The sequence below is a fragment of the Pelophylax lessonae genome, assembly GCF_965119305.1.
Source record: "Pelophylax lessonae genome assembly, chromosome: 12".
NCBI classification, from domain to species: Eukaryota; Metazoa; Chordata; class Amphibia; order Anura; family Ranidae; genus Pelophylax; species Pelophylax lessonae.
The window spans coordinates 116,043,455-116,069,231 of NC_138779.1; the positions used below are offsets into that span (position 1 = coordinate 116,043,455).

The 25,777-nt window shown below is 47.9% G+C and overlaps 1 protein-coding gene across 3 annotated transcripts in view; it reads right to left on the bottom strand.

Annotated features, from left to right (window-relative positions):
• Positions 1 to 25,777, bottom strand: part of RASIP1 (Ras interacting protein 1) — a 187,963-nt gene that overhangs the window by 9,886 nt on the left and 152,300 nt on the right. For all 3 annotated transcript variants that reach the window (XM_082273509.1, XM_082273507.1, XM_082273508.1), the window contains exon 11: positions 24,720 to 24,867. In XM_082273509.1, the coding sequence (XP_082129635.1) occupies positions 24,720 to 24,867 (148 nt within the window). The remainder of the gene's footprint in view (positions 1 to 24,719; positions 24,868 to 25,777) is intronic.

Sequence of the window (25,777 nt, forward strand, 5' to 3'; positions counted from 1 at the left end):
GTTTAACCCTAAAGTGTTACTTAACCCAGGAGCCTGCATTCACTATATCTGGCCCTCTGTCTAGACAGTACTGATTGGCCCTGTGCTAATCACATGCATTCTCCCAAGAAAAAAAACAAAAAAGTCTCTAGCAATACACACCAAGCTGAGAATGTGAAGCCTGTCCCGTCTCTGTAAATATCAGGATTTATATTGGAGTCAGTTGAAGGAGGAGATTATCAGAGAAGACAGGATTGAACAGCCTTTTTACACAATGCAGAGGATTAACCCCTTAGGTTCCACAGTGAGGATAATAAGCATGCTTTACTGCACATACACACTGATTTTACTGTTGTGGGGTTAGTAACACTTTAAATTGAATAAGGGGTTCTTTACAGTCAGAGCGGTAATGAAGTGGAACTCCCTTTCACAGTTCGCAGTGTCAGGGTGGAGTGTTGATAATTTCCAAAAAGTTTAGATGGGCATCTTAGCAAAAAACAATATATGGGGATATGGGGAATGATAGTAACATAAACACATGCACACTAGATGGATTGGTGTCTTTATTTAACCTTACCAATTACATAAATATGTAAGCTATTTGTTTCAGACTATGTCTGCTTGGTCTGGGAAGAGCAGGAGGAAGGAAAGAGGGAAAGAGTCACTGCTCTGACTGTAAATGTCAGTTTGAGCTACTAAACAGCAGGCCATTTTTGGTAAAGGATAGGGATAAAGCACAAAGGCTAAGGATGGAAAAAATAAGACTACAGCATCACATGTTGGCTAAAATAAAAACATAAAATATTTATATGCAATATTTAATATTTATGTGACTAATAAAAGGAACAATGTATTTATTGATATTTTATTTTTTAATTCTTTTTTTTTTTAAACTCGTTTGGCTGTACTTTTTCTTTGGAGCACAGGAGTGCAGTTCGTTCTGCACTCCTGTGACCCGCTTTCAGCCAGCAGAGGGCTGAAGCTCGCTGTCGGCTGACGTCACAGCACCAATCCAGGCTGAGTAAAGGTCACAACCAAATGTTCGGGATCCAACCAGGTGCCTGAACTAGCACCTGCTTCAGCCATTCAGTGAGCCACTGAGAGCCTGAGCCAGCCACTCAGCCCCCCCCCCCCAGACCAGCACAGGGAGCAAAGCGGGGAGCCAGTGACTGACAGTCACCAGTTTTCTGCTCATGGAGCACTGATAACCGAGTGATCAGCGGTCATTGATCGCTCTGTTCTCAGTCCTCTCTCTCCCTGTCACCCCTCTCTCTCTCTGTCACCCCCCCTCTCTCCCTGTCACCCCCCTCTCTCTCCCTGTCACCCCCCTCTCTCTCCCTGTCACCTCCCTCTCTCTCCCTGTCACCTCTCTCTCTCTCTCCCTGTCACCCCTCTCTCTCTGTGCCACCCCCCTCTCTCTCTCCCTGTCACATCTCTCTCTCTGTGCCACCCCCTCTCTCTCCCTGTCACCCCTTTATCTCTGTGCCACCCCCTCTCTCTCCCTGTCAACCCTCTCTCTCTCTGTGCCACCCCCTCTCTCTCCCTGTCACCCCTCTCTCTCCCTGTCACCCCCTCTCTCTCTCCCCGTCACCTCTCTCTCTCTGTGACACCCCTTCTCTCTCCCTGTCACCCCTCTCTCTCTGTGTCACCCCTCTCTCTCTGTCACCTCCCTCTATCTCCCTGTCACCCCCCTCTCTCTCTCTGTCACCCCTCTCTCTCTCTCTCCCTGTCACCCCTCTTTCTCTGTGTCAACCCCCCTTCTATCCCTGTCACCCCTCTCTCTCTCTGTGTCACCCCCTCTCTCTCCCTGTCACCCCCCTCTCTCTCTCTCTCTGTGTGCCACCCCCCTCTCTCTCCCTGTCACCCCTCTCTCTCGTGCCACCCCCTCTCTCTCCCTGTCACCCCCTCTCTCTGTGTCACCCCCTCTCTCTCCCTGTCACCCCTCTCTCTCTGTGCCACCCCTCTCTCTCCCTGTCACACCTCTCTCTCTGTGTCACCCCCTCTCTCTCCCTGTCACCCCTCTCTCTCTCTGTCACCATCCCTCTCTCTCCGTCACCCCTCTCTCTTCCTGTCACCCCCCTCTCTCTCCCTGTCACCCATCTCTCTCTCCCTGTCACCCCTTTCTCTGTGCCACCCCCCTCTCTCTCCCTGTGCCACCCCCCTCTCTCTCCCTGTCACCCCTTTATCTCTGTGCCACCCCCTCTCTCTCCCTGTCACCCTTCTCTCTCTCCCTGTCACCCCTTTCTCTCTCCCTGTCATCCCTCTCTCTCGCCCTGTCACCCCTCACTCTCTCTGTGCCACCCCCTCTCTCTCCCTGTCACCCCCCTCTCTCTCCGTCACCCCTCTCTCTCTCCCTGTCACCCCTCTCTCTCTCTGTGTCACCCCCCTCTCTCTCCCTGTCACCCCTCTCTCTCTCCCTGTCACCCCTCTCTCTCCCTGTCAACCCTCTCTCTCTCTGTGTCACCCCCCTCTCTCTCCCTGTCACCCCTCTCTCTCTCCCTGTCACCCCCTCTCTCTCCCTGTCACCCCTCTCTCTCTCTCTCTCTGTGCCACCCCCTCTCTCTCCCTGTCACCCCTCACTCTCTCTCTCTCTGTGCCACCCCCCTCTCTCCCTGGCACACCTCTCTCTCTCTGTGCCACCCCCTCTCTCTCCCTGTCACCCCCCTCTCTCTCTCTGTCACCCCCCTCTCTCTCCCTGTTACCCCTCTCTGTGCCACCCCCTCTCTCTCCCTATCACCCCTCTCTCTCCCTGTCACCCCTCTCTCTCTGTGCCACCCCCTCTCTCTCCGTCACCCCTCTCTCTCTGTGCCAACCCCCTCTCTCTCTCCCTGTCACCCCTCTCTTTCTGTGTCACCCCCCTTTCTCTTCCTGTCACCCCTCTCTCTCTCCCTGTCAACCCTCTCTCTCTCTGTGACACCCCCTCTCTCTCCCTGTCACCCCTCTCTCTCTGTGTCACCCCTCTCTCTCTGTCACCTCCCTCTATCTCCCTGTCACCCCCCTCTCTCTCTCTGTCACCCCTCTCTCTCTCTCCCTGTCACCCCTCTCTCTCTCTGTGTCACCCCCTCTCTCTCCCTGTCACCCCCCTCTCTCTCTCTCTGTGTGCCACCCCCCTCTCTCTCCCTGTCACCCCTCTCTCTCGTGCCACCCCCTCTCTCTCCCTGTCACCCTCTCTCTCTGTGTCACCCCCCTCTCTCTGTGTCACCCCCTCTCTCTCCCTGTCACCCCTCTCTCTCTGTGCCACACCTCTCTCTCTGTGTCACCCCCTCTCTCTCCCTGTCACCCCTCTCTCTCTCTGTCACCATCCCTCTCTCTCCGTCACCCCTCTCTCTCTCTCTGTCACCCCCCTCTCTCCCTGTCACCCCTCTCTCTCTCCCTGTCACCCATCTCTCTCTCCCTGTCACCCCTTTCTCTGTGCCACCCCCCTCTCTCTCCCTGTGCCACCCCCTCTCTCTCCCTGTCACCCCTTTATCTCTGTGCCACCCCCTCTCTCTCCCTGTCACCCTTCTCTCTCTCCCTGTCACCCCTTTCTCTCTCCCTGTCATCCCTCTCTCTCGCCCTGTCACCCCTCTCTCTCTCTGTGCCACCCCCTCTCTCTCCCTCACCCCTCTCTCTCTCCCTGTCACCCCTCTCTCTCCCTGTCAACCCTCTCTCTCTCTGTGTCACCCCCCTCTCTCTCCCTGTCACCCCTCTCTCGCTCCCTGTCACCCCCTCTCTCTCCCTGTCACCCCTCTCTCTCCCTGTCACCCCTCTCTCTCTCTCTCTCTGTGCCACCCCCTCTCTCTCCCTGTCACCCCTCACTCTCTCTCTCTCTGTGTGCCACCCCCTCTCTCCCTGGCACACCTCTCTCTCTCTCTGTGCCACCCCCTCTCTCTCCCTGTCACCCCCCTCTCTCTCTGTCACCCCCCTCTCTCTCCCTGTTACCCCTCTCTGTGCCACCCCCTCTCTCTCCTTATCACCCCTCTCTCTCCCTGTCACCCCTCTCTCTCTGTGCCACCCCCTCTCTCTCCCTGTCACCCCTCTCTCTCTGTGCCAACCCCCTCTCTCTCTCCCTGTCCCCCCTCTCTTTCTGTGTCACCCCCCTTTCTCTTCCTGTCACCCCTCTCTCTCTCCGTGTCACCCCCCTCTCTCTCCCTGTCACCCCTCTCTCTGTGCCACCCCCTCTCTCTCCCTGTCACCCCCTCTCTCTTCCTGTCACCCCTCTCTCTCTCTGTCACCCCCTCTCTCTCCCTGTCACCCCTCTCTCTCTGTGCCAACCCCCTCTCTCTCCCTGTCACCCCTCTCTCTCTCTCTGTGCCATCCCCTCTCTCTCCCTGTCACCCCCCTTCTCTCTCCCCCCTCTCTCTCCCTGTCACCCTCTCTCTCTCCCTGTCACCCCTCTCTCTCTCTCTCTCTCTCTCTGCCACCCCCTCTCTCTCCCTGTCACCCCCCTCTCTTCCTGTCACCCCTCTCTCTCTCTGTCACCCCCCTCTTTCTCCCTGTCACCCCTCTCTCTCTGTGCCAACCCCCTCTCTCTCCCTGTCACCCCTCTCTCTCTGTGTCACCCCCTTCTCTCTCCCTGTCACCCTCTCTCTCTCCCTGTCACCCCTCTCTCTCTCTCTGTCAACCCCCTCTCTCTCCCTGTCACCTCTCTCTCTCTGTGCCACCCCCCTCTCTCTCTCTGTGTCACCCCTCTCTTTCTCTCTCTGTGTCACCCCCTTCTCTCTCCCTGTCATCCCTCTCTCTCTCCCTGTCATCCCTCTCTCTCTCCCTGTCACCCCTCTCACTCTCCCCGTCACCCCTCTCTCTCTGTGCCACCCCTCTCTCTCCCTGTCACCCCTCTCTCTCTCCCTGTCAACCCTTTCTCTCTGTGTCACCCCCTCTCTCTCCGTGTCACCCCTCTCTCTCTGTGTCACCCCCCTCTCTCTCCCTGTCACCCCTCTCTCTCTGTGCCACCCCCCCCCCTCTTTCTCCCTGTCACCCCTCTCTCTCTGTGCCACCCCCCTCTCTCCCTGTCACACCTCTCTCTCTGTGCCACCCCCTCTCTCTCTCCCGGGGACCCCTCTCTCTCTCTGTGCCAACCCCCTCTCTCTCCCTGTCACCCCTCTCTTCTGTGCCACCCCCCCCTCTCTCCCTGTCACCCCCTTCTCTCTCCCCCCTCTCTCTCCCTCCCTGTCCCCCCTCTCTCTCTGTGCCACCCCCTCTCTCTCCCTGTCACCCCCCCTCTCTCTTCCTGTCACTCCTCTCTCTCTCTGTCACCCCCTCTCTCTCCCTGTCACCCCTCTCTCTCTGTGCCACCCCCCTCTCTCTGTGCTACCCCCTCTCTCTCCCTGTCACCCCTCTCTCTCTGTGCCACCCCCTCTCTCTCCCTGTCATCCCTCTCTCTCTCTGTCACCCCCTCTCTCTCCCTGTCACCCCTCTCTCTCTGTGCCACCCCTCTCTCTCCCTGTCACCGCTCTCTCTCTCCCTGTCAACCCTCTCTCTCTGTGTCACCCCCCTCTCTCTCCGTGTCACCACTCTCTCTCTGTGTCACCCCCCTCTCTCACCCTCTCACCCCTCTCTCTCTCTCTCCCTGTCACCCCTCTCTCTCTGTGCCACCCCCTCTCTCTCGCCCTGTCACACCTCTCTCTCTGTGCCACCCCTCTCTCTCCCTGTCACCCCTCTCTCTCTCTCTGTGCCACCCCCCCCTCTCCCTGTCACCCCTCTCTCTCTGTCACCCCTCTCTCTCTCTCTCTGTGCCACCCCCTCTCTCTCCCTGTCACCCCTCTCTCTCTGTGTCACCCCCTCTCTCTTCCTGTCACCCCTCTCTCTGTGCCACCCCCTCTCTCCCCCTGTCACCCCCTCTCTCTCCCCTTCACCCCTCTCTGTGCCACCCCCTCTCTCTCCCTGTCACCCCTCTCTCTCTGTGTCACCCCCACTCTCTTCCTGTTACCCCTCTCTCTCTCTCTCTGTCACCCCCTCTCTCTCCCTGTCACCCCTCTCTCTCTCCCTGTCACCCCTCTCTCTCTGTGCCACCCCCTCTCTCTCCCTGTCACCCCTCTCTCTCTGTGCCACCCCTCTCTCTCTGTGCCACCCCCCTCTCTCTGTGCCATCCCCTCTCTCTCCCTGTCACCCCTCTCTCTCTCCCTGTCACCTTTAGCCTCAGACCGGTTCGTGACTCCCAGCTGCTCTGATAACACAATCCAGGGCTACAGCAGGAGGAGCCAAGTGGTAGCTCGGTGGTCACGTGTCTCCCGCCTGACGTCAGAGGGAGAGCTTTGCTCCTCCTGCAGTAGCCCTGGATAGTAAAAGCAGAGCGGCTGGGGGTCACGTGACCAGCCTAAAGACACTACTCAAAAAGGTATTTAGAGCCTTCGTTGCTTGCAAACACTTATAGAGTGCAGGATGGGAGCTTGAAAGAGAGGGGCTGGCAGAAAAGTTAAGGTTACAAACTCTTTAGGGACTGCTCCACGTACATTTACTGTGGCAGGGCAGCCCTTAAGCGCAAAATCACGTACCTGTGTTTGATTCTCGTCTTCGGCTCTAGGGCGCGGCATGGCTGCCAGGACTGGCTGATCATTCGTTAGAGAGACAGAACAGCGGTCTGCCTATGTAAACAAGGCAGACCGCTGTTCTGTCTTAGAGGGAAAGATAGATCTTGTGTTCCTGCTAGTCAGTCGATCCCCCACACAGTAAAAAAGCACACCCAGGGAACCCAGTTAACCCTTTGATTGCCCCTGATGTTAACCAATTCCCTGCCTGTGTCTTTTTTTAAAGCGAGAGGGCATTTCTTTAGCACTGATCACTGAATTGGTGTCACTGGTCCCAAAAAAGTGTCACTTAGTGTCAGATTTGTCCGTCGCAGTCACGCTAAAAATCACTTATCACCACCATTACTAGTAAAAACAATAAAACAAGTCCATAAATCTATCCCATAGTTTGTAGACGCTATAACTTTTGTGCAAACCAATCAATATACGTTTTTTTGGAATACAAATTGGCCTAAATTGATGAAGAAATTTTTTTTTTTTTAATTTTTTATTGGATGTGTTTTATAGCAGAAAGTAAAAAATATATATATTTTTTTTTTTTTTTCAAAACTGTTGCACTTATTTTGTTTATAGTGCAAAAAAAAAAAAAAAAAAAAACAGCAGAGGTGATCAAACACCACCAATGAAAGCTTAATTTGTGGGAAAAAAAGGACATCAATTTTTTTTTTTTTTTTGGTACAGCGTCACACAACCGTGCAATTGTCAGTTAAAGTAACACAGTGCGGTATGGCAAAAAAATGGCCTGGTCATTAAGGGGGTAAAAGTATGGAAAGAAAATATATGGGGCAGCACAGTGGCTTAGTGATGAGCACTTATGCCTTGCAGAAATGCATTCCTTGGTTTGAATCCCAACCAGGACACAATCTGCATGTGTTTGCATTAGAGATCAACCGATTATCGGCAACACCGATATATCAGGGGCCGATATGCACTTTCTCTGATGTATCGAAATCAGCCTTTGTACTGATATTGCCAATATTTTCGCGATGTCATCACATATGTTGCGCTATGCGCCTCCGCTCACTGGGCAGCTCCTAGGTCGCCTCCCTCAGCCTTGTTACAGTGTCTTTTACCCACTGCAGCCACACTGGAGTCTGCATGCTGCACTGGAGGTCGGTCAGGACAGTGAGTTCTTCTACATCTAGTGAGTGAACAGTGACCAACAGTCTGACAAACTTCTGTATCTGTTCTGTGAGTGATAAGTGATAACAGTGACCAACACTCTGACACACGTTCTGTATCTGTTCTGTAACACAGCCGCTGCGGCCACCCACCACCCACAGTTGCCGGTGCCAGCCAGCAACACAGACCCACACACCCACTGTGTACCAGCCAGCCACAGGCCCTGTTTGAGTCCTGACTGTACCAGCTAGCCAGCCACAGGCTCTGGGGCCTGTACGTGCCAGGCCAGCCACCACACAGGGTGCCAGCCAGCCACAAAAGGGTGCCAGTCAGCCATCAAAGGGTGCCAGCCAGCCATTAAAGGTTGATGACAGCAAGCCACCCACCCACCCACTCGGTGCCAGCCAGCCAGCCATGAAAGGGTTCCAGCCAGCCACCACATGGTGGCACTGCCAGCCAGTCACTGAAGGGTGCCAGCCAGGGTGCCACCCACCTGGTCCAAGCCAGCTAGCCATGAAAGGGTGCCAGCCAGCCACCCATCACAGAGTGCCAACCAGCCAGCCACCCACCCACCATAGGGTGCCAGCCAGCCAGCCACCCACCAAAGGGTGCCAGCCAGACAGCAACCCACCACAGGGTGCCAGCCAGACAGCCACCCACCACAGGGTGCCAGCCAGACACCCACCCACCACAGGGTGCCAGCCAGACACCCACCCACCACAGGGTGCCATCCAGCCACCCATCACAGGGTGCCAGCCAACCATCCACAACAGGGTGCCAGCCTGACAGCCTCCCACTACAGGGTGCCAGTCAGCCATTTTGTGTGAGCCTATATTAGTGTCCGACTCTTTCTTGTTTCAATGGAGATGGATGGAGATAGAAAAATTAAAAGTGTGGTCTGGGACTATTTCTCTTCTCCATCTCCAGGAAAATCAGCAGCACTGTGCAACACTTGCAAAAACAATGTGAGGATAGGATCAATAACTGCAAAAACCAAAAATACATCAAATCTTTGGGCTCATCTAAGAGTTTATCATGTTGAATTGTATAATGCAGCACAGAAAAAACAAAATGAATCACAAGGCGAAGCATCCCTATCCCAGGCAACAATAACAGATATGTTTCAGAAAAAAAAACAGGTGGCTAAAATCTGATGGAAGATCCCAACTGCTGGACAGAGTAATCACAGAGATGATGGTGACCGATAACCAGCCATTTACAATAGTGTCTGACTCTGGATTTAAGCGGTTGATGTCCATATTTGAGCCAAGGTACACACTGAAGAGTGACAAGTTTTATCGAAGGGGTGGAGGCGGGGCGGAGGCGGGACAGAGAACGGCCTTAATACATTCATACAATACAACTCAATGAGAGGAGGCGGGGCGGAGGCGGGGCAGAGAACGGCCTTAATACATTCATACAATGCAACTCAATGAGAGGAGGCGGGGCGGAGGCGGGGCAGAGAACGGCCTTAATACATTCATACAATACAACTCAATGACAGGAGGCGGGGGGAGGCTGGGCAGAGAACGGCCTTAATACATTCATACAATACAACTCAATGAGAGGAGGCGGGGCAGAGAACGGCTTTAATACATTCATACAATACAACTCAGTGAGAGGAGGCGGGGCGGAGGCGGGGCAGAGAACGGCCTTAATACATTGCATACAATACAACTCAATGAGAGGAGGCGGGGTGGAGGCGGGGCAGGCACGGCTCAGTACAGCTCAGCTACTGCGAGATTTCTGGAATAGAATACACCCCAGCAGACACTGCGAATCGCCGAATGACGTCATCGCCGATCGGACCCGGAAGTGAGGAGAGGAGGAATAAAGCAGAAATTAAGGTATTTACTAGCAAAAAAAAAAAAAAAGTTTCCATTGGTAAAAGCCGTTTTAAAGGGGATTACATAGATCTATGTATTCCAACCTATTAAAAATGGGTGGAACTCCGCTTTAATGCAAAATCAGATGATGTGAAATGCAAAGCAAATGTCCCTGCAATTGAAATTTTCATATCAGTTTTTATGCAGTTCAGGTGCGAAGAACGAATGAGCACTTAATGTTAAAAATGTTAATAAATAAAGATTAACATGTTTATTAAGAGATTTGTGTAAAATTTTGTGTTTTTTTTGGCAAAATTTTACATGTGTGAAAATATCGGTCAATATCGGCCGATACCGATTTGCCAGCGACGAAAAACCGATATCGGTCGATCACTAGTTTGCATGGGGTTCCTCCGACACTCCAATAACATATGGTTATTGGTCCTGGTTTGTGTGTGTGAGTCTAGAAATCCCAAGTGTAGCCTCCTATGGCAGGCCCTGGTAATACTTTGAGTGGCTAATGCATAGTAGTAGTAGTAGTAGTAGTAGTAGTAGTAGTTGAGGTTGAATAAAGACAATAGACATATGCCGGTTTTCGGTAATTCGATATATCGCGGTATTGCATAGCCACGGTATTGTTATTGTGGCATTTTTAAAATACCGAGTTTCTCTGTCAAGTCTGCCTGACTTGTGAATTGATACATTTCAGTGAGCTGGATGACTCATTCACTCACTCAGCTAACACCTTTCAGCATTAAGTCTCCTAACTATAAACAAAAATGATTACATTTGTATCTTTTCCTTCCCTCTGCCAGGGAGAAAGGAAGTTTAACCTCTTAAAGACTGGATCTTTTTCTGACACTTGCAGCTTGCAAGTTAAAATCAGTTTTTTTTTTGCTAGAAAAGTACTTAGAACCCCCAAACATTTTATATATTTTTTTAGCAGAGACCCTACAGAATAAAATGGCGATTGTTGTAATATTTTATGTCACACTGTATTTGCGCAGCAGTCTTTCAAACGCAATGATTAGACTTTAATGAATAAAAAAAAAAAAAAAAAAGTAACAGTAAAGTTATCCCAATTTTTTTTTTTTTTGTTACACAGAGAATCGTGAGAGAATCGTGATCTTTATTCCAAGCTAAAAAATCGTGATTCTCATTTTGGCCAGAATCGTGCAGCTCTAATAAATATATATATACACACACACACGCCTAGCAGCCCACATTACATTATTATATAGCCATCAAGCAGTGTCTGGCCTACCTGGTGATGACTGGTCCTGGCGCTCTGATCCGATGGCCTGGTCTTTAAAGGGGCAAATCCTTGCGATCCAGAAGTGGTTAAACCTGCAGGAGGACCGGTGTTTTTATCTATTAATGACTTTACTATTGCTTTAGGCCTGGTTCACATGTATGCGGGTTGGTGGTTCACATGTATGCGGGTTGGCGGTTCACATGTATGCGGGTTGGCGGCCCACATTTGCACAGGCATAGCAGCCCATTGATTTGAACGGGCTGCTATGCCCTCATTTTCCGCAGAAAAAAGGTGCATGCAGCATTTTTTTTAAATTCAGTGGCCTTGAAATCCATCCTGCTTTTGCACCATGCGACTAACCTGCAGTTCCTGCTCTGGCAAGCTTTCTGCATTTTTTGTATACGTGGGCACGGCATTTAAAAATAAACAGTTTGCGTGTGCAGCAACGGCAGGTAAGTCGCATGGTGCAAAAGAAGGATGGATTTCATGGCCACTGCATTTTTTTAAATTCTGCATGCACCTTTTTTCAGCTGAAAACGCAGGCATAGCAGCTCAAGCCCATTCACATCAATGGGCTGCTATGCCTGTGCAAATGTGGGCCCCCAACCCGCATACATGTGAACCAGGCCTAAAGCAATAGTAAAGTCATTAATAGATAAAAACACCGGTCCTCCTGCAGGTTTAACCAATTAATGACTTTACTATTGCTTTAGGCCTGGTTCACATGTATGCGGGTTGGGGGCCCACATTTGCACAGGCATAGCAGCCCATTGATGTGAATGGGCTTGAGCTGCTATGCCTGCGTTTTCAGCTGAAAAAAGGTGCATGCAGAATTTAAAAAAATGCAGTGGCCATGAAATCCATCCTTCTTTTGCACCATGCGACTTACCTGCCGTTGCTGCACACGCAAACTGTTTATTTTTAAATGCCGTGCCCACGTATACAAAAAATGCAGAAAGCTTGCCAGAGCAGGAACTGCAGGTTAGTCGCATGGTGCAAAAGCAGGATGGATTTCAAGGCCACTGAATTTTAAAAAAATGCTGCATGCACCTTTTTTCTGCGGAAAATGAGGGCATAGCAGCCCATTCAAATCAATGGGCTGCTATGCCTGTGCAAATGTGAACCACCAACCCGCATACATGTGAACCAGGCCTAAAGCAATAGTAAAGTAATTTATAAACAACACCTCCTTCAGGTTTAACCACTTCTTGACCACAAGGATTTGCCCTCTTAATGACCAGGCCATCGGATCGGAGCCGAGCGCCAGAACCAGTTATCACCAGTTAGGCCAGACACTGCTTGATGACCTATTTTAGGCCTGGTTCACAGAGTCTGTACTGACTGACTATATAATAATGTGCATAAGTGAACCAAAGCCCCTAAATTCAGCAATGAAATTGAAGTGAGGTGGAAATTTAATAATTTAAATTTAATAATAGAATACCGTGATAATACCGTATACCGTGGCAAAACCTTAATCAATTAATCGCAGCATGAAAATCTGATACCGTCACAAGCCTAAAAGACAATAGTCCATCCAGTTCAGATTTGTTTATGTATATGTCTTGTCTGTCTTGTTTCTCGTATTTGCACTGATCGTATCTATCCAATGATTTTATTGCACGGTTGTTAATATACCCTATAAATTTATTAATAAAACACCTATGTTTACTTTACATAGAGCCTGATATGTTATTTTGCTGACTAGTTAACCTTCTTTCCTCTGTGGTCTATACAGAAATACCTTGTTCATACTTCCCGCAGAAACTACCTCTTATGGTAGAGAATTCCACAATCTTGGAGCCCTAACAGTAAAGAACCCCCTGCGTTGCCTGAGGTTAAAACGCTTCTCATCTAATCGTATTGTATGTCCTCGCGTCCTCATTCAATCCTTGCGACTGAATAGCATTTTTTCTATGCGGAGATCACCATTGAGGTATTTGTAAATTGCTTTCATGTCCCCTCTCAGGCGTCTTTTCTCCAGGGAGAATAAATTAAGCGATTGTAGACGCTCTTCATAGTTAAGGTCCTCCAATCCCCTAATTAGTTCAGTTGCCCTTCTCTGGATTCTCTCCAGCTCCAAAAACATACCTCCTGAGGACTGGTGACCAGAACTGGACAGAATACTCCAGATGCGGTCAGACCAGAGTTTTACAAAGTGGAAGGATTATAGTTTTATGTCTGGAATACATCCCCTTCTTTATGCATGCTAATATTCTGCCGGCTTTGGAACACATCTCTGGAACATGCAGCTCTGGTACACATTTCAGGAACAGAAGATGTAGGGTTCCCAGGTTGGAAGTGCAACAAAAACCACAACACAGTCATAGTAGTAGGGAAGGGGAAAGAAAATATACAGTATGCTAAACCTCCATACACTCGCTTTTCAAGGCATAGCTCACCTTTACCAAAAAACTGCCTGTGCAAATAAAGTAGATACAAACAAGCTGTGCTGCTTTGGCCAAAGTTGAATATTGCCCTTGCTGTAGGTGTAGGCCATTTATGTAGCTCAAGCCTGACTGTAAAACTTCTAGGATGTTGCTAAGAGAAGCCTAGATGTTATACTGTTCACCTTCAGCATCACAGGAGTGAGCTCTTTCTCTGAATCAAACCCCCTCACATGTGCTTTCTCTTCCCTGACACAGCAGCTATAAGCTCAGCATTAGGCAGCTAGTTCCTGTGATGGTGGGGATGAACAGTTAACAGCTAGATCTCTCCTTGCAATATCCTAGAAATTTTCCAGTCAGGCTCCATGAGGTAAGTAAATGACCTACACCTAGAGCAAGGGCATTATTCAACCTTTGTCACAACTGTACAGTTTGTTTTTATCTAAAATACCCCTTATCTGCATAGGTAGTGTTTGGTAAAGGCAAACTAACCCTTTAAAAGACTATCACACATCAGCTGCAACAATACTTGCATAATATAGACTGTGCAAAAATGCAATGACCATGTAAATGTACCATTTGTTTCCAGACTGGCACCACTTCCTAATGTCACAGCACAGATGGTTTGTGACCTTGTGCAAGATGTTCTTCTCTGACTTCCTACTGGAAACATCATGTATTTTAGGAGTTATAAGAGCTCCTGGGTTTACCCAGGATGGATTTCCCTGCATCTCCAAACACAAATTTAAATTGAAGATGCGATTTACATATGTACAGTTACACTTTTTACCATATAGCCTAACTAGCCTTTCGTCCAATACAATGCATTTTTGTGCAGTGGGCTCCATTCACAGAACCAGATCACATGCAGTATTTAGGTGTTTTCCCAAACACTGCATGCCATCCTAAAGTATTGCTTTATGCTGCACTTACAGCATAGAAGCAAAAACACTTAGTAAATACCTCATAAAACATTAGTAAAAAGTCAATTCACAAAAGGAAAACAAAAAGCCCATGCGGTAAAATGGTCCTGGCATGCAATATTTAAGGAACTGGCAGCTGCTGCATCCTTAACAACCAGTAAACAATATGATTGCTAGGCAACGGGCGGCCGCAGCGTCTTTAGAAACTGATGAGTCATCAACTGTCAGTGGGATTCCCCTCTGACAGTTAAATGTAAAAAAAAAAAATTCCCGGCAATGAAAAATTAAGAAAAAGAAATATGGCGTGGGGTCCCTCCCACCATCCACACCAGGCCCATAAGGCATGGTATGGATTGTAAAGGGGAATCACCAAGCCAGTATTTTTTTTTAAAAATGGCGTGCCCCCCAAATCCATACCAGACCCTTATCCAAGCATGCAGCCCAGCAGGTCGGACGAGCGAGTGCCCCCCCCCCTTCCTGAACCATATCAGGCCACATGCCCTCAACATGGGGGTTGCTTTGGTGATCATTTCAGAGAGAAGAACGGTCGGCTGTGTTTGCAACACAGCTGACCATCCTTCTCTCTCAGCGGGGAGCGATCACAGGTGCCCGGCGGAAATTGCGGCTGCCGCTCCCTTTGATCGCCATCCTGCTGCCTAGTGTGAGCGGTAACGCACCGCCGGCAGCGTGTGCTCACCTCCAGCACCAGTCTCGTGAACTGTCGCACCCCTACATAGATTCGCGCAGCCGAGCCAGCCTGCCACAGTAAAACAAGGGGCCCCCCATGTGAATGAGTATGCGTTACATAGTAACCCTACTCATTCAGCAAAAAAAAAATGTAATGTAAAAAAAGGTAGTAGGCAATTTTTGACATGTCCTTTATTTAAAAAACAAAAATATAAAAAAATGTCCTCTGGTGTAGATCTATTGTCAATCACGGTGCCCGCCGCCGCTGCCACCAGTGACCTGAGAAAAAAAAAGAAAAACACTCCGTTCCTGACGAAGGCTACCACAGTCTTCCAGCTCCGCCATCTGACAGTTCCTAATTAGCTAACTAGGGACGTCACCAACCCAGCATGCCCCTGACCGAAACCCCGCTGACAGCTGATGATTCATTGGTTGTTAAGGATGTGGTGGCTGCCCGCCCCTTACCAACCATTACACTTACTGGTTGTTAAGGATCCCGGCAGCTGCCCACTCCTTAACAACCAGCTATTTACAGCCTGTGTTAAGGTCGCCGGCAGTAAATTACTGGCTTTCATTTTCACTCGGATGTATTAAGATATTGCTTTGTGAATGGAGTCCAGTATATAATTTATATTAGGTATAATAATTATGCATATTTTACTTTTCCCATGTTTATTTCTGCCAAGTGGCTTACTATCAGCGGGGGAGGGCAGAAGCGCCAGTGGGGGAACCAAGAGGAGGAGGATCGAGGTTGCTGTGTACAAAACCATTAAACTGAGCACATACGTTTATCATGTTTTTTTAGTTTAATCAAATAAAAACAAGCTTTACATTCAACATATAATTAGGGTTGAGCGGACACCTAGATGTCCGTGTTCGACGGGTTCGGCCGAACTTTAAAAAAAAGTCCGGGTCCGTGTCCCGGACTTTTACCGAACTTTTCCCGGACACCGAACCCCATTGAAGTCAATGGGGACCCGAACTTTAAGGCACTAAAATGGCTCTAAAACACCAAAGGAAAGGGCTAGAGTGCTGCAAATGGCAGCAAAACGTAATTAAGAGCATGGCAAGTGCTCTGCAAACAAATGTGGATAGGGAAATAACTTAAAACAACAAAAAAAAACAGAAAAATAAAACAATGTTCTTCTTCATCTCTGAAGGACGAGGCCCATATGGAGTAGGAGGGAGGTTGAGGTGGTGGTGGATGTGGCGGTGACATAGGCGTGCGCACAGGGTGTGCTGGGTGTGCCTGGGCACACCCTAATCACCTAGGGCACATAGCATTGCCAGTGAGGAGATGGGAAAGATCTCCCTGGGACCTGCTCTGCTCTATTTCTCCTTGCCTACAGGTACATGGCCCCGATACATTACTCTCCCTGCTGGCAAACACATGCATGTGTATTTCAACTTTGGGGTGCACACCTTAATGCAATAGGCTGCGCACACCTATGGGCGGTGTAGGTGGAAGCGGCGGTGGAGGAGGACCAGGGCCGGATTAACAGCATCATGGGCTTGGTGCTGAGGATTTTGAAGGGCCTTAAGGGCCGTGCCTTGCCATGCACCCAGAGGAGGAAGGGTGCAGCCATGCATGCCTAATTCAACATGGGATGCTGTCTCTGAAGCCCATAAACACATCCATGCATCGCCAACTGTCCCTCCTTGTCCGGCCTTCACGCTGTGTGGGGAGGTTCTGAGGGTGCTGCCTGGGGAAGCGAGCATAGAAGCCAGACTTCTGTGTTTACAAGTGACAGAAGAGCGGTAACAGTGAATATGGCCAACCCGGGGCCTATATAAAAGGTAGGGGCCTGGAGCTGCAGCTCCAATAGCCCCTACATTAATCTGGCCCTGAGGAGGAGGACGAGGTAGCCAACACTGCTTCTTTTCAAAAATTTTAAATGAGGGTACACCCCAAAAGAGTGAGAAAGAGCAAAAATGGAACAATGGGTGGGTAAGGTCGGTATCCATTGCTATTCTGCATAAGGTACGGAAAAGTCCCGTGGGATCCATGCCTGGTTCATTTTAATGAACGTGAGCTTGTCCACATTGTCTCTGGACAGGCGGCTGCGCTTGTCTGTTATAACGCCCCCAGCCGTGCTAAATACCCGTTCAGATAATACACTGGCTGCAGGGCACGCCAGCACCTCCAAGGCGTAAAGGGCAAGCTCAGGCCATGTGCCCAATTTGGAGACCCAGAAGTTGAAGGGGGCAGACCCGTCATTCACTACATGTAGGCGTGTGCACACATACTGCTCCACCATGTTGGTAAAATGCTGCCTCCTGCTAAGACGTTCCATCTGAGCTGCTGGTGCTGCTGTTTGTTGTGGCGTGCTGACAAAGCTTTTCCACATTTCGGCCATGCTAACCCTGCCTTCTGAGGTGCTGGCGGTGCCCTGGTTGCGTTGGCGACCTCCTCCTCTGCCTTGTGCTTCCACTGTGGCCCCGCTGTCAGATGGGAATGCCAGCAGCATGGCGTCTACCAGCGTGCGCTTGTACTCGCGCATCTTGCGATCGCGCTCCAGTGAGTGAATTAAGGACGGTACGTTGTCCTTGTAACGGGGATCCAGCAGCGTGGCCACCCAGTAATCAGCACAAGTTAGAATGTGGGCAACTCGGCGGTCGTTGTGGAGACACTGCAGCATGTAATCGCTCATGTGTGCCAGGCTGCCCAGAGGCAACGAAAGGCTGTCCTCTGTGGGAGGTGTATCGTCCGTGTCCTCTGTATCCCCCCAGCCACGCACCAGTGATGGCCATGAACTGGCCTGGGTGCCACCCTGCTGTGAACATGGTTCCATCTCCTCCTCCAGCTCCTCCTCCTCCTCATCCTCCTCATCCTCCAGAACTGTGCCCCTGCTGGACAATTGCGTCCCTGGCGTTTGCGTGTGCAGGAACCCACCCTCGGAGCCCCTTGCGAATGACTGCCCTGAAAGCCTTGGAAATGTTACCTCTTCATCCTCCTCCTCCTCCTCATCCTGTGCCACATCCTCTTCCATCATCGCCCGAATTGTTTTTTCAAGGAGGCATAGAAGTGGGATAGTTAAGCTGAGAACGGCGTCATTGCCACTGGCCATGTTGGTGGAGTACTCAAAACAGCGCAACAAGGCACACAGGTCTCGCATGGAGGCCCAGTTAAATTAAATAGCGGAATAGAAAATATGATCCAAAAAAAGTGTATGTATATCACACGTACACAACCACACTGGGCCCCAATTACTATTGTTTGTACCCCTAAAAGGCTAGATGAGGAGTAGGGGGAGTATGGAACAGGCAGCACCCTCAAACCTTCAGAAGTATGAGATGAACCCCAACAACTTGGAAAGGTGGATCTCTCTCACACGTACCAACACAGACTATCCCCCAATTTAACTGATCCCCAAAGGTTTTTGATTAAATAGCGGAATAGAAAATATGATCCAAAAAAAGTGTATGTATATCACACGTACACAACCACACTAGGCCCCAATTACTATTGTTTGTACCCCTAAAAGGCTAGATGAGGAGTAGGGGGGGTATGGAACAGGCAGCACCCTCAAACCTTCAGAAGTATGAGATGAACCCCAACAACTTGGAAAGGTGGATCTCTCTCACACGTACCAACACAGACTATCCCCCAATTTAACTGATCCCCAAAGGTTTTTGATTAAATAGCGGAATAGAAAATATGATCCAAAAAAAGTGTATGTATATCACACGTACACAACCACACTAGGCCCCAATTACTATTGTTTGTACCCCTAAAAGGCTAGATGAGGAGTAGGGGGGGTATGGAACAGGCAGCACCCTCAAACCTTCAGAAGTATGAGATGAACCCCAACAACTTGGAAAGGTGGATCTCTCTCACACGTACCAACACAGACTATCCCCCAATTTAACTGATCCCCAAAGGTTTTTGATTAAATAGCGGAATAGAAAATATGATCCAAAAAAAGTGTATGTATATCACACGTACACAACCACACTGGGCCCCAATTACTATTGTTTGTACCCCTAAAAGGCTAGATGAGGAGTAGGGGGGGTATGGAACAGGCAGCACCCTCAAACCTTCAGAAGTATGAGATGAACCCCAACAACTTGGAAAGGTGGATCTCTCTCACACGTACCAACACAGACTATCCCCCAATTTAACTGATCCCCAAAGGTTTTTGATTAAATAGCGGAATAGAAAATATGATCCAAAAAAAGTGTATGTATATCACACGTACACAACCACACTAGGCCCCAATTACTATTGTTTGTACCCCTAAAAGGCTAGGAGTAGGGGGAGTATGGAACAGGCAGCACCCTCAAACCTTCAGAAGTATGAGATGAACCCCAACAACTTGGAAAGGTGGATCTCTCTCACACGTACCAACACAGACTATCCCCCAATTTAACTGATCCCCAAAGGTTTTTGATTAAATAGCGGAATAGAAAATATGATCCAAAAAAAGTGTATGTATATCACACGTACACAACCACACTAGGCCCCAATTACTATTGTTTGTACCCCTAAAAGGCTAGATGAGGAGTAGGGGGGGTATGGAACAGGCAGCACCCTCAAATCTTCAGAAGTATGAGATGAACCCCAAAAACTTGGAAAGGTGGATCTCTCTCACACGTACCAACACAGACTATCCCCCAATTTAACTGATCCCCAAAGGTTTTTGATTAAATAGCGGAATAGAAAATATGATCCAAAAAAAGTGTATGTATATCACACGTACACAACCACACTAGGCCCCAATTACTATTGTTTGTACCCCTAAAAGGCTAGATGAGGAGTAGGGGGGGTATGGAACAGGCAGCACCCTCAAACCTTCAGAAGTATGAGATGAACCCCAACAACTTGGAAAGGTGGATCTCTCTCACACGTACCAACACAGACTATCCCCCAATTTAACTGATCCCCAAAGGTTTTTGATTAAATAGCGGAATAGAAAATATGATCCAAAAAAAGTGTATGTATATCACACGTACACAACCACACTAGGCCCCAATTACTATTGTTTGTACCCCTAAAAGGCTAGATGAGGAGTAGGGGGGGTATGGAACAGGCAGCACCCTCAAACCTTCAGAAGTATGAGATGAACCCCAACAACTTGGAAAGGTGGATCTCTCTCACACGTACCAACACAGACTATCCCCCAATTTAACTGATCCCCAAAGGTTTTTGATTAAATAGCGGAATAGAAAATATGATCCAAAAAAAGTGTATGTATATCACACGTACACAACCACACTGGGCCCCAATTACTATTGTTTGTACCCCTAAAAGGCTAGATGAGGAGTAGGGGGAGTATGGAACAGGCAGCACCCTCAAACCTTCAGAAGTATGAGATGAACCCCAACAACTTGGAAAGGTGGATCTCTCTCACACGTACCAACACAGACTATCCCCCAATTTAACTGATCCCCAAAGGTTTTTGATTAAATAGCGGAATAGAAAATATGATCCAAAAAAAGTGTATGTATATCACACGTACACAACCACACTAGGCCCCAATTACTATTGTTTGTACCCCTAAAAGGCTAGGAGTAGGGGGAGTATGGAACAGGCAGCACCCTCAAACCTTCAGAAGTATGAGATGAACCCCAACAACTTGGAAAGGTGGATCTCTCTCACACGTACCAACACAGACTATCCCCCAATTTAACTGATCCCCAAAGGTTTTTGATTAAATAGCGGAATAGAAAATATGATCCAAAAAAAGTGTATGTATATCACACGTACACAACCACACTAGGCCCCAATTACTATTGTTTGTACCCCTAAAAGGCTAGATGAGGAGTAGGGGGGGTATGGAACAGGCAGCACCCTCAAATCTTCAGAAGTATGAGATGAACCCCAAAAACTTGGAAAGGTGGATCTCTCTCACACGTACCAACACAGACTATCCCCCAATTTAACTGATCCCCAAAGGTTTTTGATTAAATAGCGGAATAGAAAATATGATCCAAAAAAAGTGTATGTATATCACACGTACACAACCACACTAGGCCCCAATTACTATTGTTTGTACCCCTAAAAGGCTAGATGAGGAGTAGGGGGGGTATGGAACAGGCAGCACCCTCAAACCTTCAGAAGTATGAGATGAACCCCAACAACTTGGAAAGGTGGATCTCTCTCACACGTACCAACACAGACTATCCCCCAATTTAACTGATCCCCAAAGGTTTTTGATTAAATAGCGGAATAGAAAATATGATCCAAAAAAAGTGTATGTATATCACACGTACACAACCACACTAGGCCCCAATTACTATTGTTTGTACCCCTAAAAGGCTAGATGAGGAGTAGGGGGGGTATGGAACAGGCAGCACCCTCAAACCTTCAGAAGTATGAGATGAACCCCAACAACTTGGAAAGGTGGATCTCTCTCACACGTACCAACACAGACTATCCCCCAATTTAACTGATCCCCAAAGGTTTTTGATTAAATAGCGGAATAGAAAATATGATCCAAAAAAAGTGTATGTATATCACACGTACACAACCACACTGGGCCCCAATTACTATTGTTTGTACCCCTAAAAGGCTAGATGAGGAGTAGGGGGGGTATGGAACAGGCAGCACCCTCAAACCTTCAGAAGTATGAGATGAACCCCAACAACTTGGAAAGGTGGATCTCTCTCACACGTACCAACACAGACTATCCCCCAATTTAACTGATCCCCAAAGGTTTTTGATTAAATAGCGGAATAGAAAATATGATCCAAAAAAAGTGTATGTATATCACACGTACACAACCACACTAGGCCCCAATTACTATTGTTTGTACCCCTAAAAGGCTAGATGAGGAGTAGGGGGGGTATGGAACAGGCAGCACCCTCAAACCTTCAGAAGTATGAGATGAACCCCAACAACTTGGAAAGGTGGATCTCTCTCACACGTACCAACACAGACTATCCCCCAATTTAACTGATCCCCAAAGGTTTTTGATTAAATAGCGGAATAGAAAATATGATCCAAAAAAAGTGTATGTATATCACACGTACACAACCACACTAGGCCCCAATTACTATTGTTTGTACCCCTAAAAGGCTAGGAGTAGGGGGAGTATGGAACAGGCAGCACCCTCAAACCTTCAGAAGTATGAGATGAACCCCAACAACTTGGAAAGGTGGATCTCTCTCACACGTACCAACACAGACTATCCCCCAATTTAACTGATCCCCAAAGGTTTTTGATTAAATAGCGGAATAGAAAATATGATCCAAAAAAAGTGTATGTATATCACACGTACACAACCACACTAGGCCCCAATTACTATTGTTTGTACCCCTAAAAGGCTAGATGAGGAGTAGGGGGAGTATGGAACAGGCAGCACCCTCAAATCTTCAGAAGTATGAGATTGTGTTCACTGTACCCCACAAAGATTGAGTTCACTGCACCCCACAATGATTGTGTTCACTGCACCCCACAAAGATTGTGTTCACTGCACCTCACAAAGATTGTGTTCACTGTACCCCCCAAAGATTGTGTTCACTGCACCCCACAAAGATTCTGTTCACTGTACCCCACAAAGATTGTGTTCACTGCACCCTAAAAGGATGTTGTTCACTGCACCCCACAAAGATTGTGTTCACTGCACCCTAAAAGGATGTTGTTCACTGCACCCCAAAAAGATTGTGTTCACTGTACCCCCCCAAAGATTGTGTTCACTGCACCCCACAAAGATTGTGTTCACTGCACCCCAAAAAGATTGTGTTCACTGTACCCCCCAAAGATTGTGTTCACTGCACCCCAAAAAGATTGTGTTCACTGTACCCCCCAAAGATTGTGTTCACTGCACCCCACAAAGATTCTGTTCACTGTACCCCACAAAGATTGTGTTCACTGCACCCCAAAAAGATTGTGTTCACTGTACCCCCCCAAAGATTGTGTTCACTGCACCCCACAAAGATTCTGTTCACTGCACCCCACAAAGGATTTTGTTCACTGCACCCCAAAAAGATTGTGTTCACTGCACCCCAAAAAGGATTTTGATCACTGCACCCCAAAAAGGATGTTGTTCACTGCACCCCAAAAATGATTTTGTTCACTCCACCCCAAAAAGATTGTGTTCACTGCACCCCACAAAGATTGTGTTCACTGCACCCCAAAAAGATTGTGTTCACTGTACCCCCCAAAGATTGTGTTCACTGCACCCCACAAAGATTCTGTTCACTGTACCCCACAAAGATTGTGTTCACTGCACCCCAAAAAGATTGTGTTCACTGCACCCCAAAAAGAATGTTGTTCACTGCACCCCAAAAAGGATGTTGTTCACTCCACCCCAAAAAGATTGTGTTCACTGCACCCCAAAAAGATTGTGTTCACTGCACCCCAAAAATGATTTTGTTCACTGCACCCCAAAAAGGATTTTGTTCACTGCACCCCAAAAAGGATGTTGTTCACTCCACCCCAAAAAGATTGTGTTCACTGCACCCCAAAAAGATTGTGTTCACTGCACCCCACAAAGGATTTTGTTCACTGCACCCCAAAAAGATTGTGTTCACTGCACCCCAAAAAGGATGTTGTTCACTGCACCCCAAAAAGGATTTTGTTCACTGCACCCCAAAAAGATTGTGTTCACTGCACCCCACAAAGGATTTTGTTCACTGCACCCCACAAAGATTGTGTTCACTGCACACCAAAAAGGATTGTGTTCACTGCACCCCAAAAAGATTTTGTTCACTGCACCCCAAAAAGATTGTGTTCACTGCAGCCCAAAAAGATTGTGTTCACTGCAGCCCAAAAAGATTGTGTTCACTGCAGCTCACACACAGAAAAATGGATGTGGATCACTGACACCTGCCTATCTCCAATCCCACACCACACAGCAATATCGATTGTAGTTTGTAGAACACAGTTTCCCTAAAATTCAGCAGACTCTGTCCCTAACAGGATTGAGAAGAGATCGTAGATCAGGATTGAGTGCAGATTCACCCCACCCCCCACACAGCAATATCGATTGTAGTTTGTAGAAGACACTGACCCTATAATTCAGCAGACTCTATCCCTAAAATGCCTACAACTCGCCCTGCCTAAACACTCCGACCTGTCCCTCAATTCTATCCGGACACAAATGGTTTTTTCCTGCCTATCTTTCCCTAATCAGCAGCCAGCACATTGATGTGTGCTCTGTCCCTTAGCTAAGCAGCAGAATGACGCTGCTGCGGCGGCTGCCTCGAACTTATAAAGACTTGGTCACATGCTTCAGACGGCCAATCACAGCTACTAAGACATTTGCAGGCATGGCTGGGATGGCTTAAGGCACACCAGTTAAACGATTGTTGATTGGCTGTTGAAAGCCCGCCATGAAAAGAGCGCCAAAGCATGCAAAATCCGGAAATAAAACGACCGAATAAAAATCCAATTATTCGGTACGAACACGAATAATACAGTCCGTGTTCGCTCAACACTACATATAATGCATCATCTGTGTAAAACAGACCTGATGTAATAATGAAGTTACTATACAGAGCTTTAGTTCAGTAGCCAGACACGTCCACTCAAACCCACAGTATTCTGTTATGCAAATACTGACTTCAGCTAAGAAGTCGTTACTTAGGCCTTACCCATCTTGTCACCTAGATCTTTTTTCATTGGTCAGTGATGATGATCACAGTGATAGGTCAACAGTGCGGCATGGAAGGGGGTGGAAACTGATATTTGCATGATAGAGCAATTAGGAATTTAGGGTTACCCCACTATCTGTTATTGCACTAAAAAGGGTGTATAGTAACTTTACAGTTCCACTATAAATATCCTAGTGCCCAGATCTTTTCTACAATAATGAGAAACGGTGTGGATCAGAAAAATTGTCATTCTCAATGGTTGATGCAGGTTAGCCTACTTTCCTTTCTGAATAAATGAGATCATTTTTAAAACGCTAACTTCTTTTCTCCATTTAAAACAGGAAAAATCTTGCCAATTCTGTTCTCATTTTTTCCAGCTAGCAGATGAGCATTACAATAATGTGTCCTACAAACTCAAAGTCCACAGAAGTCGCAAGGAAGCAGAATCAAAGAGAAAAGGGCAAAGTACAAGGTCAGACTGCACTTATTGAACTCACTGTTTGTGATCTCATCCTTTTCCTCTTCAGGGGGGTCCCAAGCAGCTGGATGTGACCGTCCCACTCCCAGATGATAGTTTCTCAACAAGTGGTTCAGCTGAGCAGAGCTTATTGCAGGATAATCATTCCTCAGTGTGCTCCAGGAAAGCTGTGTTAGGAAAACGCAAACCCTTATTAATTAATGATTTTACACACAGTGATCACAGAGGTTCCTTAGCATACCATGCACTCAGGGAATACATTCTTTTACTGGCAATATATATATATAAAGCAATGTTCCCCTAATTCCACTCATGTCTGACACTTGGTATAAGCAATAAAAAAAAAGGTGATAGGATGCCTAGCCAATCAGATAGATTGCTGCACATAGAACTCCCTGAATGACGGGAAAAAATATATGTGTTGAAAAAATACTAGTGTGCTATCTTAAAATTAAAAATGTCAGATAGTTATCTGCAATTAATATATTTTGTGAAAAAAACATGAATAATTGTAAACAATAATGCAAAGTGATACTGTGAACTATGCATAAAGCAAAAAAGTGAAACAATTTCATATAACCATAATAAAATCCTTAAGTAAAGGCCCGTACACACGTGCAGATTGTCGGCCAAAAAGATTCGGCCGCCGAACAATCGGCCAATTTTCGGCTTGTTAGTATGATGCTTCCGACAGCCGACAGCGCACTTTCGGCCGAACAGAATCTGTCGTGCAAGCATTAAAATTTTTGTATGCCGACACCAGAACGGCCGATTGTTCGCCAGTCAGTACAGAATTCGGCCGACAGACAGCAGATTTGCAAGACTGGGCATGCTCAGAAAAGAAAAAACACACGGAATGTTAACCATCACATGACATCACTTCTGCAGTCGGCGGACAAAATTCGTGTGCAGTCTTTTGCACTTTTCAGCGGACACGACAGCCCGGGGACAAAAGACGGCCAATCGGTTGGCTGACGATAGGTACGTGTGTACGGGGCTTAAGAGTTCCATGTGTAAATAGTGAACAGCAATCCAAAACATGTGAAAAACTGCAAGGGTGCGGTTTTAAAAAAAAAC